A 16,778-nucleotide genomic window follows, 5' to 3' on the forward strand; every position below is an offset into this window, starting at 1 on the left:
TTAATTTTTGTCTGTTGTATTTTGTGATGCAGGACAGTGTTTTTAAGTTCCAAAAACTGTGAATAAATGTTTTGCAACATTGTACAATCACTGAGATCAGTTCTTATGCATAATGCACTTAAATAAATGCTTAACTGAGTAAAAGTATTGTTGAAATTGCAGATACCTTTCTTAAAAACTGAGATTATTCATAATATATTTTGTAAAAGTGAAATTCGTTTAATATAAAAATCAACAAGTCCACTTTTATTGGTTCTATTTAATCTTGCAATGAGTTTACTTGTGTGGCCCCCTGCAGATCAGATTAAGCAGTATGCGGCCCCTAAACCAAAATGAGTTGGACACCCCTGTTCTTTCTACAGGTTTCACTTAATCAGTTAAGACGTTTTAAAATAATTCTGAATGGCATTTAATATATATATATATATATATATATATATATAAATTTATACTACTTACCCATGCCATATTATGAGAGACGCTAAAAAGCTAGTCAGCGGTAGCCTCAACAGTCTCGAGTCACAGAATATGATATAGATGTCGGAGTGCGACTCAAACTTTTGCCTGACAGAAAAGTTTCCCAATAAAAAAAAAACATGGAATAAAATATACTTAATATATGAGATATGAGATTAAATAAGACAAAATTTAAGACCTGTGATTACGTCACGTGACCCTTTTGATTCCACAATGGCTTCACAGCTGATTTGGATTGAATTTGATGTAAATTGCTCATTTTCTGTTGTTGTTGGCCAGGAAAATAAATTAAGAATGTATTTTAAGATAACACGTAAATGATGCAAATACACAAGCGTTACACTTGCAAGGTCATTCATTTAATTAGTAACAGTCAAACCATGTACACCATGACATCATTCCACAGGACACTTATCAATGAAGACAAAAAAAAGTTTGACCAGTTTTCTGTTTTACTGCAATGTTTAAGTAACATAAAATCATGATTAAATAAAACAATCTAAAGTCCCCTGAGAATTAACTCATACTCTTCATTTATGTTATTAAACTTCTTGAAGGGAGGAAATTTCCAGTGGATTTATAGAATAAATAAATTATCATGAACACAACACGAACTCTATGGGGCAGTGGTGGACACTAAACACAAAGAACCACATCAGGTATCACAGATTTGTCGCTGGAAGTCACAGTTGTGAAAAACTCAAATTCAATGTACAGTGTAGAGATGAGCTTTTCTTCCATCGTCCAGTCCAGAAGACGCAGCGGCTACAAAACAGAAATGCTACGTGTAAAACAGGAAGTGGGTAAGGGAATTTCAACCAAAATGATTCTTTACTCACATTCTTTTTTTTTTCTTCAAGATTATCTCTTAACAACAAAAACACATGTTGATGGGGTTTGCTGTAGATAATATCTTCTACAGTAAACCACAGTGCCTGAAACAAAACCCTTCATTTAAGGAGAATTTTCCCACTGAGGACACGGAGTCCTTGTTGGGATAGAAGTTTGAAAAACCCAAAACAAAAGAAGTGATTGTCTGTCAGGAAAACTCTGGCTCGTTCAGCTGATTTGGCTAGCTAAAGGTAGGGTTGGCACTGGCGCTAAATCTGATCCCTGAATCGGCTTCCTTCAGGGGACGCGTGATGGTTTTGGGCTGTTTTTGCCTTTCATTAATCAGGACATTAGTTTTCTAAGCAGAAAAATTGGTTCACGAAAAGAAAACGTACAAAGACGCTCACTCATAACAGACAGGGTGACAGGGAGGGGGAGGCCTAGGAGTGTCCTGGCACTGGCACGTCCTGCTGTTGGTGACCAGGAGGCAGAGGTTGGGCATTTCCTGGTATGACTGGTGCCGGTTCCGCCTCAGCCATCGGGCCTCGGGGCTCTGCAACAAAAAGTGACATTTGTTCAGTCATAGAATTTAGTTTAAATTTTTGGAAACATGGACTTTGTGGCTTCTGGAAAGTGGTTTGTTTGACAAAACTGTGTAAAGAGTAGTTTCCAAATCTACAGGCAAAGCCTGTAGATTTGGACTGACTGTTTCTTGCTAAATATTTCTAAATTTCTGATTCATACGAAACACAGACAAACACCACGAGAAACCGTAGACCTGCTTTAACTGAGTCAGTAGCTTTAGGAGTAAAAGTTAAGCTCTTTGGGATAAACTGACAGCAATTAAAACCATCTCACACTTACGTTTTGCTTCAGCTTTTAAACTCTGGGCTTTGATCTTTTCCATTTCTTCCATAGCCTGAGCAGAAGAACGAAGGAAACAAACAGAATAGAAAGAAAACATGTCATTAGAGAAACATTGATGGACAACTTGAATTAAATTCAGATTAATTTAATTTAATTAAAACTGTTGTTTTAATTACCTGCCCATCTCAGGTAAGATGTGAAAATCCTAAAATACCCTGATAATTCAGAGCTACTTCACAAAAAAAAAACTGCTTTTCTTTTTTTTTTCTTTTTTTACAGACTCACAACAATAACTCACCTGTTTTAGCCCTGACTTCTGAGCATCTAGTTCTTCCTGTTTTCTTTCTAGCTCCTCCCTCTGTTTCTGCAAATCGGCCGTCTTGGCGTTGATGTCGTCCTCCTCGTTGGCGATTTGGCGCTCGTACTCTCTCAGCTCCTCCTCGGTGTAAGCAGGGTTTTGATCTAAAGTCTGTGAGGGGGGGGGGGGCAGAGAAAGTAAAAAAATAAAATAAAAACAAGACAAACATAAAAAGTTTGTCTCTAATTTTATTCTGTATCAACTTGCAACACCATTGGGATTCTGAAGTTACCCTTTTTTAAAAAAAAAAAAAATCAAATATTATGATTTCACCAACATATCACAGATCTATGAACATCTCTGGCCAAACTCACTGTGGTTTATTGAATAGAAAGCACAACAGAAGGGTGATAATCTGTGATAATCTCGTGCTGAGATGAATCTTTAAAATCTTACCCCCCACTCATCTTTCTCATGGAATTCCACCTTCTTGGTTGCTGCTATGAACTCGCTCATTGACACAAGCCTGTCTTTGTTTGTGTCCACCTGACAAATCAGAGCAGAGAGCAGCTTTAATCACTGTGTTAAGATCAAATAGATGTTTTTAAAACTAAGGGAAAAATAAATAAATAAATAAATAAATAAAAATAATAATATATATATATATGTATATATATATATTAAATATAATATTATATAATTAAATTAAAAATTTAATTTTATATATATATATATATACACACACACATATACATACATATATGCAGAAGTTTGTGTATCATTTCTAACATTTTGAGAAAAATCTTAGAGATTAATAATAATCTAAGCAATCTAAAACTAATTCATGGTGGAGAGGAATACTGGGTTGGTTCAATTAAAATGGCAGTATTATGTGTTTTCCAGGCACATTTTATTGCCATTTTGTAGCATAATCAATTAACTTGTTAATTTCAGTTGTTTTAAAAATGCTGTACATATCAAATATGACTTAAAAGAAATTTTTACTTTGTAATTTAACACCTTGAAATTGGGCGTCTGTTTCTTTAAAAACCTTAAAAGTCTCCAAGGTGGGACTGGGTTCATCCAGGTGTTTTACACGGCTAAATGGTTGCCCCGGGAGACTGAAGGACTTCTCATGCATGGAAGAATCAATTCAACACTCCAAGTATGTTTTTGATGAGAGAATAACATTGTAACAGGATGTAAAGCTAAACAAGCGTAGTAAATAATACTGCCCCTTTAAAATCTTCAAGACTGAAACAGCCAATTTCAGACTGTCACACTCTGCTGAGATACAGTGATGACCTCAGTACTTAGTAGGCCCAATCAGAGCCAATCAGTGATGCATCAATGACAAACAGGACTCCGTGCTGCAAGTGTTCAGCTGACCTCATTCATGACGTGCTCCCTCATCCTCAGCCTCTCTTCCTCCATCTCCACCATGTCGTCCTCCTCGTTCTCAGGGTTGTACACCTTCTCCAGCTTAAACAAAACATTCAGATGTTACACCAAAACCTTAACTAGCGTTCTAAAAATGCAAAGAGACCAAAGCATATTTAGCAACTTTTCACATAAAAGAAATAAATAAGTTGAAAACATTGGTATCGGGCAAAGATCGGAATCGGTCAGCGGCCAGAAAACTTCAATCGGTGCATTCCTAACATTCACCAACGTACCTCTTTTGTAAAGAGAGCTTCCAGCTCGCTTTCATCAAAGAAGCCGTCTCCATTGCTGTCTGCAACACAGAAGTCAAGAATTAGGAGTAACTATCATCCACATGAGTAATGACAGACTATAAAGATACAGTTTTGATAAATTAAGATGCTTGTAAAGTTGTAATTTTTTTAGATTCATAGATGGTTGCAGACTCAAGAGAACTACAGCAGAAATACATGAAGACTTGTCCCACTGTTGTGTGCTAAAACACGTTTGGAAACTGTGGTTACCGTGCATTTTGAAGAAGGTTTTGGGATCAAAGTCCTCTGGGTCCAAACCGTCTGTCTCCTGCCACACCTCTTTCAGCTGGTCTTCACTGCCCTGAACACGCACGCGTGCACGTGCACACGCACGCACACACACACACACACACACACACACACACAGAGAGAGAGACGGCACCAGCTGAAAAATTTTGGGTTTTCCATTTAGAAAACTTCACCCATAGACGTCGTGGCTATGTAAAAGGGGAATGACATTGCTGGATGTTTAGTACTACCAAGTCTGGAGGTTTCCAACCATCCCTTAAATCAGAAAATTTCTGATTTTTCTTTCAGCAGTGGCACGTAAAGACCTTGATGTTGCGATTTCTGATTTTGTGATGTCATTAGCTAGGAAGAATGAAAGGATACAAAGCAAAAGTAACAGTGTTTCGTTGCTTCCTGATCTGGTCGAGCCGGAGGAGCCTGGTCCGCTCTGGGAGAGAACGTCCCTCTCTCTGACAAGGGAACGCTTATAATCTGCACAAGAACTTGATGAAACGTTGCAAAAATGTTTGGAGAATGTGGCGAGTGCTGAACAAGCCAACTAAGAGAAACAAGCTTACATTGTGGAACAAGGTGTCTTAATGTGTCAATGGTCTTCGTCAGGTGCAGAAAGCTCAGACTTGGAATGCAGTTAAATAGATTATTATCCCAACTACGCAGTCTGGTAGGGTCGCACTGACCTCATGTGCACTTTTACAAGTTTTTTTTTTTTTTGCATCTGGTTTTGGGATCTGACGGTCTGACAGGACACCCACCCCCACCTTGTTTCCACCGCTGTCTGACCGTGGGACGGTTAAAGTGTCCTCTGTCTTGTTTGTGGAGCCCGTTTCTGTTGCCACCTCCTGATCCCCTATACTAGCGGCCGTAACAGTAGGAATTGTTTTTAAAAATAATCGTTTTTAGTGTTACTAATCCGAGTTTTCGTGTGATCGAGAGGCTAAAATGCATAAAAATGTTTTTGTTTTCCCAAATATCCAGTTTTGTGTGGAGTATGCCTAAGGTATTTTGATGTGCAGTGTCCTGTCGGAACTGCAAAAATTTAAACCATCTGGCTCGAATTGTCGCCTTCAGATGAGACTGAACTTTGGTTCTTTGTGTTTGCTCATGACAGAAGCAGCGCTTGGCTGAATCAAACATGTTGCACAACAAGTTTACCTTCACAGCAGAAATGGTTCGTTGATAGCAGATTGATTCTTTGTACTTTATGTTGAAAGTACTGTTAAATATCAATGTTCAAAGTGGGTGTCTTACAGGGTGGTTAATTTTGGGATGATTGGCGTGCTTCTTCTTCATCTCTTCGTAGTGCTGCTCCTCCTTCTTCCTGTCCTCCTCGCTCATCGTTTTCAAGCGCTCCCTCCTCTCATGCTCCTTCATCATCTCATAGCGCTTGAACTCATCGTGGCGCTCCTTGTCGTAGTTTTCCAGATCCTTTGTTGCCTTAAATATTAAGGAGAAAAAGTAAGTTTGACATTACTTGAGATGGGAATCTGTACTAAATACCATTCTTGTGATTGCCTCAAAGACTGCACATTGCTTAAACTGTTTAGCACCGACATGGTCAAGAAAGTCAAAGTGGGGCTTTTCAGGTACTGACTGGTTCATCAGAAAAGTCTTTCACCAATAGAGCATATAATAGGAATGCACCGATCCACTTAATTCACTTCCGATACCAATACTGATATGTTTGGTATCGGCCAATACAGATCCAATACTGAAAAATAGTACTGAGCTCACTTAAAATGTTTCTTTTTTTAAATACAGACATAAATGTACTTAATAACAAATTTAACTCTGCACCAGTACCACTGAAATACACCAAAACCTGCACAAGTTTGGTCAAGCATGTAAAATCAACTTTAATTTGTTCAGTCAGTGTGGTTAGCAATACAGCCAATGTAAAATAAATAATAAAGAAACTGACAAAAACAAAAGGTTGACTACTTTGGCAAAACATGTTAAAAATAAACTGCAGCAAACCTTCTTTCAAATGGTTCAGAAAGTGCAATTAGAAACTGAAAATATAATATAAAATAAAATAAAAAAGCATAATGTCGTTCAGAACACAAAACCTTATGAATCAAGCACATTGTCACCAATACCTGATCCAGATTTTTTTTTCCAATATTGGGACCGATACAGATATTGATATCGGATCGATGAATCATCATGGCATGTAAATCGGGCTGTTAGATTTTGTAAAACAGAGTAGGAAGCCTATTCCTATTCAGTAACAGTGACGTTGGACATTTTTTGTTTGAAAATAAAACTTGGATTGTATGAGTTACAACATTTAATTTGTATTTGTAACAAATAAAAGTATTTTTAAATTAAATTTCTGAAGGTCGGTATATCTTGGATGTATTTCGGTCCGTATGTCACAACTCCATTGTGTTCAGCGCGAACAGTGCGAGTTGCTGAAACGGTTCAGACCTCAACTGTCAACTGTGAGGCAACTTCCTCATCATTCTTACCATACAGGAAACCAATTGCTCTCTTAAAAAACTAATTATTTTACTTTTAGAAAGCCTTTCCTCTCCAAATATAGTTTCAATTAGCTACATTTAAGATTAGCGAAAGACAAAGCAGGCGGCAGCGCCAGCACAGGACTCATTCTTGTTTTGTGACACCTGTAGCTCTCTGCTGGGCCAACAATACCACTTACAGTTAACGATATCGATTAAATCGCAAGTTTTTTTTGTCTAGTTTTTTGTGCAAATATCTTAGTACACTTAAAATAAGACAAAGCTAACTTACAAGTAACATTATAGCAAGAAATAGGAGCTTGTTTTAAGTCAATAATCCCTTAATATTGATTTTTTTTTTAAATAGTACTAGTTTCACTCAGATTATTTTGGTTATAACATGGGAAAATGTCTTGTTACAAGTGAAACAATCTGCCAATGGAAATAATACTTTTTTCATCAATATAAAGGAATTTTTTTAACTTAAAACAAGCTCCTATTTCTAGCAGAAAAGTTACTTTTAAGTTAGTTTTATCTTACTTCATGTGTAATAAAATATTTGTAAAAGAAAGTGAACCAAAAATACTTGGTAAGATTTTATGTTTTTGGAGTGCAGATGTGGTGACAGCCTATATGAGTCACTCTACAAGTTTCTCTAGTGATAGTACTGGACTGTAATGTGTGTGTTTACTCATTTATGTTACCTATTTAGGAATTTTTCCAAGAATTGCTGATGGTTAGGGTTAGGAATACACTGGTTTACAGAGTTACTCAGTGAATGGGAGTCAATTCGAAGTCCTAATGTGGGTAGAAATGTAAACTTGTATGTGTGTACCGATTGGATGAGGCGATCCAGGTCCTCCACCTCGAAAGTGTGTGGGTTCATGTGGTTGAGGTGCTCAAACTGCTTCAGCAGGGCCTGGTGGTCCAGTGTGTTCCCTGGACAGAGAACATTCAACAGAAAATTAAAATAAACAGAAAAAACAACAATTACCGTGTGTCTTAAGTTGTAAGCTTCAACTTCAACCAACTATTTCTGATCTTTACACATAATTCAGTAAAAGAATAATGAATAATCCTAAAACAATTAAAGCCACTTTATGTAACTTTTATTTTTTTTAAAAGAGATTATGTTGTTTTTTTTTACATTCTTGCTCTGATACAGATATTCTATGAAAAGATCGATCTCCTCCACCTCCTCCCTGAGCTACTATTGTCATCTGAAGAAATGCACCGCTGCCGACCAAAAACAACCAATCAGTCAGGGCGCTGTCAATCAACCCCATGTACTCAATGCTAAACATGCTAATGGCGGCGATCCAACTTACCATTACAGGAAATCCATTTATCCGCCGTCATCGGTGGCCATGCTAACTAGCCTTAGCATTCACAACAACCTCTGCTAGCTGCAGCTTGCTCTCTGCTGGGACTGTAGCACCTAAGACCCGCCTCCTGGCTCTGATTGGTTATTTCTAGGTAGAACCGGGAGCACTGGGAGAAGGCAGAGGAGCTCGATTCTTTTATTCACAGATTACCTGTCTCGTGCAAAACTGTCATGACATAGTGACAGTTTCAACAACTGTGTAAAAATTATTTTATATATTTAGAAAAGTTACATACTGCAGCTTTAAACTGGGTTTTTCTTTCTGAACCATGTAAAAGTGTCCAGCTGTCTAAAAAATCTTTAGAAAACACACACAAAAAAATGTGGGGCTAAAGCTTTTGCAAGGCTCTCGAGAGCTAAAATCTTGAGTCACAGCTTGCATTTGATGATGAACAAACCTCTGACTTGGATTGCAAAACACGTGTAATTTCAAGAAGCCCAGAAGTGTCACTAAGCCCAGGCAGTGAGTGACGCAGCACTAACCGCCACCCTGTCCCTTCACTCACCGTTCCCCTCCCGGAGGTCGTGTTTGGCTTTGATTAGCAACCGCAGCCGGTTCATCTCCTCCCTCTTCAGCTCGTCCAGTTTGCTTCGGAAATTGTGTTGAACAAAGTCCAGTTCTTTGGAGAGCTTGCCTTGCTGCGAGCAAAGAGTCCACACGGCAAAGTTTAAATTCAAGAGCGCAGTGCAAATAAACTGATTGCTAATGTTCAGTTAAGGGGGGATTTTGTAAGGGAGCGTGCACCTTGATGTCATCCATGTTGGCGTTTTTCAGCTTTTCTCTGAAGTGGGGGTCTTTCTCCAGGTACTCGATGACTTCCCTGAGGTAGCGGTCGTAGTGCAGACCAGTGTCCTGACAAACAGTAGATGACTCACGTTTATTTGGAAACCCAACGCTAATTTAGGGCCATTATAAAAATATTGTTTTGGTCATTTACCACCCACTAATGACTGCTAAAAGCTTTTTTTGTTGTTGTTTGTTTTTCCATCAGCCTTTTCTCCTCACGGTTAAGTGTAATTTACATGTCTCTGACACTGGAAACCAGGACCGGATCTACAAGGATGTGGGCTCCAGGGATGGAGCCAGTTTTGGTCCCCTATTCACTAAGGAAAATGTATTCACCAATGCAAATTACAGTACAATTAGTGCACTAATTAATGAACTGAAAAAAAATTACAGTACATTACAGCACATAATCCTACACATCAGCAGGTATGAACTGATGTATGGTAGGTTTAGGCCTGTTCAAATAAATCAATTAATCACATGATAAATGAAAGTAAACTCAAAAGTTTATTTTCTCTCTCTTAACAAAAACTGATTGCTAAATAGTAATGGCCTTCACCAGACTGAAGACCTTTGTCTTCAGCACATTGGTCTTGACTGGTCTATTTTTGAAAGACAATCTCGTTTATAGAGACTGTATAATTAATTTTGTTTGCTATTTTTGTTTCTTTAGTTTGGATATCTAAAATGTCTCCCAGTTCCAGTGTTAAACGTCCATCAGAAAATAAAGTTTGTTGATCGTTGAGAAGGTGTGCTTGCGTTATTATGCCATTACCATTACATTACTTGAAAACCATCTCAAAAACGACAATATTATTGTTTATCGCAATAAGTTCTGGGACAATTTATCGCCCAGCAACATTTGTCATGGTGACAGACCTAGGTAGGTTTAACACATCCTCTAGCCAATAACACCTCGTTGTTTAGAAAGAAATCGACTACGACTTCAGAATTTTTTAAATACTTGAATATTTTCTGTATTCATAAAAATCCTAAGATGGAGCACAACTCGCATGATTTGGGTCTATGAGTTTTATATAAGGTGCAATGTTTGCATTCATTAAAAATAAAATAAAAATTTGAAGCCCCTCCCCCCCAAAAAACAATAAATAAATAAAAATTGTTGCCCTGGGCAACTGCCCTTCCTACAGTCAACCTGTGTGTGAGGTGAAATTTGCTGTAAAAATCTCTTATCAAACAGCATATCCCTGCATTTGTCAAAATGCTGTGGACTCACGGCGCTCTCCGGTGGCTCCAGCTGCTCCACCTCTGGCTTGTCTTTGGCCTTCTCCACACTGATAGGCACTGAGTGGATGCACAACCACCAACTGAGCAGCACCAGCCCGCAGTGGGCCAAGGCTCTTCTCCTCACCATCTAGTTGAAAAAAAAAAGCAGAAAGAAATTAGAGTAGTGGTGGTACTTTAGTTAGGAAGCCTGTTATGCAATTTATTGGGATTTTATGTTATAGACCAACACAAAGTATATGCAGTTTTCAAAATGTTTTAAGTCTCGTATATCTTTCTATCCATCCCTCTGACACCTCTAGATAAAACATACTGTAACCAAGCGCTTTCACACATCACATGATTAGTAAATGGAGTCCAGCTGTGTGTAATTTTATCTGAGTATAAACACAGCTGTTCAGTGAACGTTCCTCAGAGGTTTGTTGGAGAACATTAGACGACAAACTAGCACCATGAAACACAAACAACATGGTAAACAGGTCAGAGAGAACGTTTCGGTGAAATTTGAAGCAGGATTAGGTTACGAAACCATGAGAAGGGAAGAAAAGATCAGTTCTGTTGAATGAAAGAGCATACCATTTAAGTTTTACCACAGTAGGACAACAACTCAGCCAGAGATGCCATGAAAGCATTTCGATGAAAGCAAAAATTGTGTGTCAGGATGGCCCAGTCAAAGCCCTACTCAATCTATGACATGACAGTTCAAAAAGGAAGACATTTCAGTCTCTAGCTGTGCAACGCACTCAGACACATACCCAAAATTCCTAGTACTACAAAATTTTCGCTTTAGGCTAATCGACAGAAATGCAGCCAGTATTTTACACTTTTTTATTTGTAAAACAATCATTGGAAAAAAAAAAAAAAAATTCCACAATAGTATGCTACTTTATGTCGTTTGATCAACATAAAATCTATTGAGGTTTGTGGCTGAAACACAAGAAAATGTTCAAAAAAATATGAATTATTTTACGACACCTAACAATTGATCATTAGGAAAAGGCTAATTCACTTAGAGATGAAATGGGGGATCACGTTATGCAAGTTGGTGTTAATCTTAAAACAAACTGCCAAAAGAAAGGCAAGCAACACACGTGACTGCTGGATAAAGACACAACAAGCTTATTTTTTGAAACGGTCGAAACATTTTACTAACATTAAGGATAGTAGATATGTGACTAAATACTGTGTTAAATTGGCAAACTATTTATTAGAATCATGTAGCGATGGTGAATGCTAATTCATATCACCCAAAATGTAAAGCTACCAAACAAGCCGAAATTGTTAACTGATAAATTACCTTTGTGTCAAGTCGGACTTACTTGTCAAACACTTGTTACTTGTAGTTCCTCTTCTTATTCCTCACCGAGCTTCCACCGTTAAGTGCTCTTCGCACAGCCTGAGATTCATCGGAGCTTGTTGACAGCCGTCATCTACCTACCACCAATACAAGCCTCAGGTAGCCACAACCTAAACAAAAGAGGTAGCCGTTTACCATGGCAACGCCCCGCCCCAGCGCGCTCCCATTGGACGGAGAAAAGTCAACTTTCTTTGGAAAATGTCGCGTTGGAAGCTGATTGGATGTCGCCCCTGCCACTCAAAAGGTCTCGAACTCTAACGGTGAGTTGAGACAAGCTGTACGTGGCGTTTCAGGCAACCCAGACGGAAGCAGGCGGCATCTGCGAGAAAGCTCTTCATTCAGAAGTTACATTTTCATGATACGGTTTCATCATTGGTGTGTCTTCATTTGATGCAATGCCTGGGTGGCTGACAAGAAAAAAAAAGAAAGAAAAACAAGATTGTATATTTTAGTGCGAACAATTTTGATAGTTGTGAAAAATTCAGGCTTGGTGCACCTGCTACAGCTCCTCTACCTGTATGGCTGAACTATTTAAAACTAAGCCCCCTACAAAAATGTGTGTAGGGGGAGGAATTATTGGGCTACACATGAATATATAATAGGCTGTCAATATTTTATTTGTTAAAAATGACTATAAAAAGTCGAATGAAAACATATATAAAGTATCACAATGGCTTAATGGTTTTATTTATACTTTTTTTTTTAATTAATGACACTGAAAATGTGTCATTATCATTTATTATTTATCATTTGACCACTCTGTGAAGTTTTTAATAATGAAAATGCAGCTCACCACCCAGGCTGGCATCCCACTGGGAGGCATTAGTAGGTTTATGAAAATAAATATTGCTAAGTTTATTTACATAGCACATTTCAGCAAGTTCTTTGACATACATGAAAACATAAATCAAACCAAAACACTACATTGCAGTGGCATAATAAAGGAAAATAATGAAAAGATGGAATACAGACTAACATTGACAGAGTTCCAGTAAATATTAATTGAAGGGAACTCTAAGCAAGTTGTGTTTGTGCCTTGATTTAAAAAAGAACTCAGTGTTTCAGCAGTTTTGCAGTTTTCTGCAAGTTTGTCCCAGGTTAGAGGAGCATAAAAAGTGAATCCGACTTCTCTGTGTTTGGTTGTAATGGGGATGCAGAGCAGACCAGAACCAGAAAACATGACTGATCAGGAAGGTTGATGTTACAACAGATTGTTACAGGGATTCATTGAGGGATTTTTTATAAACCAGCAAAAGTGTTTTAAAGTCTATACTCTGCGCTACAGAAAGCCAGTGTAAGGTATGCAGAATTGGGGTTATGTGCTCTATCTTCCTATTACTGCAGATGCTCATTAACTTCTTAGGCAGATGTGTAAATACATTAACTACACATATATTTAAATAAGTTAGATTTCTCCTTTTGTTGATGAAAATTTTGATCAGTTTTAATGTGATACATATACATGCCTTGCATATTTTAAGGGAACTTGACACTATCCACTTCTGTCCACACGGTGGCGCGGTTTGACCGTCTCTTGGAAGCGACCCCCTCTGATCCAGTTCAAGCTTAACGTCAACAAACTTTGCAAAGCTTTGTCATGTGTATTTTACCGAAAATGACCCTTTACGGTGCATTTTTTTTTCTGTCACAGAGGCTGGAATATGTCAGGGCTTTTTTTTATTATTTTATTTATGATTATAGTTTACAGATAATAAAAACTAAAAACTCAGTGTCTCAAAAAATGAAATATTGAGAAAATGTTAAATATTGAAAATTCCTGGTGTCACACCCTATTCAGCTAATTAGCTGTGTCGCCTCTGAATGGTCTCTCAGTCTGGGTGGGAGAGATATTCAATCATGAGAACTAACTGTACAAATGTTCAGAAAGCAGTCACTGACACTCTTCACAAATAGGTTAAGCCACAAAAAGTAATTGCAAAACAAGCTGATTGTTAACACAATGCTGTATCTAAGTATGTTTATTGAAAGTTGAGTGGAAGGAAAAACTGAGGTAGGAAAAGGTGTATCAGCAATACAGATTACCGCAGACTGGAGAGGATTGTCAAGCTTCACAAGAAGTTGGCTGAAATAATAATAATAACAATACATGTTATATATAGGCACATTTCTTGGCACTCAAGGCCACCTTGTGTCATCAAGCATAGAAACAGGCACTACATTATAAGACTCAGTAAAAATGATTACAAAAACAGAATGTTAATAAGACATTGCAGTTGTGATCAGAGAGTGCAAGCTAGCTTAAACAAGTTTTGAGTTAGGATTTGAAATGTGGAAGTGGGTTCTAGAGTGGCTGAATGCTCTGGTTCCCATGGTAACAAGGCAGGCAGGGGGGGGCATCCAGCAGGAAGTTTAGTTAGTGATGCACCAGCAGGTGCCAGTCCACCTGCTGGTTGTGGTCCGCTGGGTTTTCTGAAGGTCACAGTCAACGTAGATGTCCACCAGTCATGTTTTCTTCCGCTGACAAACTTTATGGAGAGGCTGATTTACTTTTCCAGCAGGACTTGGCACCTGTACAAACTGCTAGAGGTTCCAAAAACTGCTTCAGTTTCCATGGTGTTATGTTGGTTTATCGACCAGCGAACCGACCTAAATGAGTCTATGAAGTACTGTCAAGAGGAAGCAACCTGAGCTTCCATTACAGCTTGAGGTTAAGCTTGTGCTCAAATAAATCGTCTCAGTGTAACATCAACTGAAGGTGTGCGTCTGTCTGGTGTGTGTTTGGTTAAAACATGCTTATTCTTCATTCAGCGAAGGAACTAGAGGTGGGTAGATTTGCCAAAAATTGTATTCAAATTAAAGTAACATTCTTCAACAGTAAAAGTAATAAGTGCGGTGCAGTAAAGTGCAGAAGCATTTTTTTTAAGTTATTAAAAGCAAAGTAACTTGCTACTCTAAAGGCTGTTTTCTTCAACACATGTACTATTGCCAACCGATGCTCTGCCTACCTTTGTCCATGGAGTGGCGCTGTTTCTCCATGTAACTTGTTAGAGCAGAGACGCCGCTTTCCACACTTCCATCCAAAAGTCGGTCGACTCCGCCGACCAACTCAACAGGAACTGACGTCTCCTTTGTGCAAGTGGATGGAAAAATGCAGGCTGCAGGAAAAATGGCTCCAAACACCGGACCGCTGAAAGGTGAGAAACAAACCTTTTCGCACAGCACGTCTTTTAGGAAAAGTTCAACTTTGTAGATGCGTTATGTTAGCGGTTGTACCGTCGTCGTATGTGCCCGCTTCCCGTTTGAGGAAAGCCTGCATTTGTTCCCTGTTGTGGTTAGTTGGCGAGAACAAGCTGGCAGTTGTCTTGAGTACTTTTAAATTATTAAACCGTTGGCACTTAGAGCTGGGAAGAGTGGCTAAAGTAGCGTTTGTTTGGGTGAAGTCAGTGGCGTTTGTGTAAACATGGGGTTTGTTGCTACTGGTTCAGCTGGTTTAGCAGCTAAGTTAGCCTCAAAAGATCTCTTAAAGTTGGAGTTTCACTAAAGCGGCTACCAAAAGTAGCGAAAAGTGGCTATCTGTGCTAGGTTACTAAGTTCGGCTTTTGGCAATTGTTGAAGTTGCGTCATGCTAACAGCGACCTAGCTCTGATTTGAAAGAAGTCAGCCGGGCAAAAACACCAAACAAAGGTGACATAATGCCAATATAAAACCATAGTTTGTGGCCAAGTGACAGAGTAGCGAAGCAACCGACCTAAGAATGTGCTTTGAGTTCGTATTCTGCAACTGTATTTGATGACAAACGTATCTTAAACTGATTGTATCTCTATTATTTTTCTCGATAATACATCACGTGTTCCCTTTAAACGCAGCTGTAATACAAATTTAAGTAAGGTGGTTGGCACAATTAACTTTTTCATTTATTTATGGACTTATTATGAAAAGAAAATGGTAAGAATAGAGTTTGTAATATTTAGCTGCAGTTTATTGACTCAAACATTAGATTGTGTCATTAAATGTTGCATGACTTGGTTACATATTTTCCTCTTTAAAAATCTTAAAGAGGCTGCACTTTGATCAGCTGCACCAGATAGTGCTAACCTCTGCAATTTTTTTTCTCACAGCCTCAGGAAACAAAATATTACATTTAGGTCTAAATTTAAGGTGAGAATTCAAGTGTATATGTTGACTCATAACTGTAAAAACAACAGCAGATTTGCGGTTTTAAATGTATTTTCTGTTTTATTTTTAACAACTGTGTGACTTGTCCATGCATTAACATAACACACAGAACAAACTATGTAGCTTTCTGGGAGGATGTCCTATCAAGAGTAAACACTGCATTTATTGTTTCATTAAGCAAGACTTTTTAAAAGATTACTCAGAGCTTTTGAATGGCTTTAGAATACCCGGAAAACATTTTATTAACACAATGTCTCTGCGGTGCTGGTTACTGTTATCAGGATGCGCTGTGGTGTTAAAATGTTACGATTTCAATGATGCTGTACATTTCCATCTTTTCAGAAAGATTCCTGAAAAATGCGCCTCAAAGTCAAAAGCTTGCTCCAGTTGTATTCAAAATTAGTAAACCTTGCAAAAGCGACAATACTAGTAAATATAGTTATGAAAATATCACTTGCAAAATATTTAAGTTTTATTCTTTCATCTTGTTCTTATTTGTGCTTCTGTCACTTTGTGACCTTTATGCATTTTGGGCAATGTCATTTCTGTCTGCTGCAAGCAGTAGCATGTTAAAAAAAAATCCTTATTCATAACACTTGAAATATATTAGCCAACAACAACTGCACTCAACAGAGTCATTGCAATATTGGTATTAAGCCTGTTGCAATAAGCAATAACTCAATGAAACTACATTAAAACAAGATTTATGATCTCTTTCTTTTGACAAAAGTCTTCAATCTAGTGCTTTTGGTCTCAACTAATCTTTATTTTTTAAGTGCAGTTTTCTTTACAGAGACTTCAGTATTCATTTTATTTGTTATGTTTTGTTTGAAATATTTTGGATATTTCAAATATCTCCCTGTTCCAATGTTAAAAAGTTCATCAGAAATTAAAGTTTATTGATCTTTGAGGGGGTGTGCTCGCATTATTAGGCCTCTGCTGTTATATTAC

At 38.0% G+C, this 16,778-nt stretch overlaps 2 protein-coding genes across 3 annotated transcripts in view; one reads left to right on the top strand and one right to left on the bottom strand.

Annotated features, from left to right (window-relative positions):
• Positions 1-814: 814 nt before the first annotated feature.
• Positions 815-11,815, bottom strand: LOC106931308 (nucleobindin-2). 2 transcript variants are annotated; one of them, XM_088006547.1, is made up of 14 exons: positions 11,653-11,815; positions 10,326-10,463; positions 9,047-9,154; positions 8,808-8,940; positions 7,753-7,856; positions 5,707-5,892; positions 4,420-4,510; positions 4,150-4,208; positions 3,863-3,955; positions 2,930-3,019; positions 2,474-2,644; positions 2,173-2,227; positions 1,716-1,861; positions 815-1,242 (listed from the first exon to the last, which is right to left on the bottom strand). In XM_088006547.1, the coding sequence occupies exons 2-13, from the start codon at positions 10,461-10,463 to the stop codon at positions 1,749-1,751; spliced, it is 1,341 nt and encodes a 446-aa protein (XP_087862673.1). In that variant the 5' UTR covers positions 11,653-11,815; the 3' UTR covers positions 815-1,242; positions 1,716-1,748. The 2 variants fall into 2 exon arrangements, with proteins under 2 accessions (XP_087862673.1, XP_087862672.1); XM_088006546.1 differs by having other exon boundaries at positions 815-1,861.
• Positions 11,816-14,718: 2,903 nt separating this feature from the next.
• Positions 14,719-16,778, top strand: part of pik3c2a (phosphatidylinositol-4-phosphate 3-kinase, catalytic subunit type 2 alpha) — a 48,544-nt gene continuing 46,484 nt past the window's right edge. Inside the window, exon 1 of the mRNA XM_015009361.2 lies at positions 14,719-14,845. The gene's annotated coding sequence lies outside the window, so the exon portion shown is untranslated. The remainder of the gene's footprint in view (positions 14,846-16,778) is intronic.

This window comes from Poecilia mexicana, unplaced genomic scaffold (assembly GCF_051168715.1).
Source record: "Poecilia mexicana isolate PSO_F unplaced genomic scaffold, ASM5116871v1 scaffold_6, whole genome shotgun sequence".
NCBI classification, from domain to species: domain Eukaryota; kingdom Metazoa; phylum Chordata; class Actinopteri; order Cyprinodontiformes; family Poeciliidae; genus Poecilia; species Poecilia mexicana.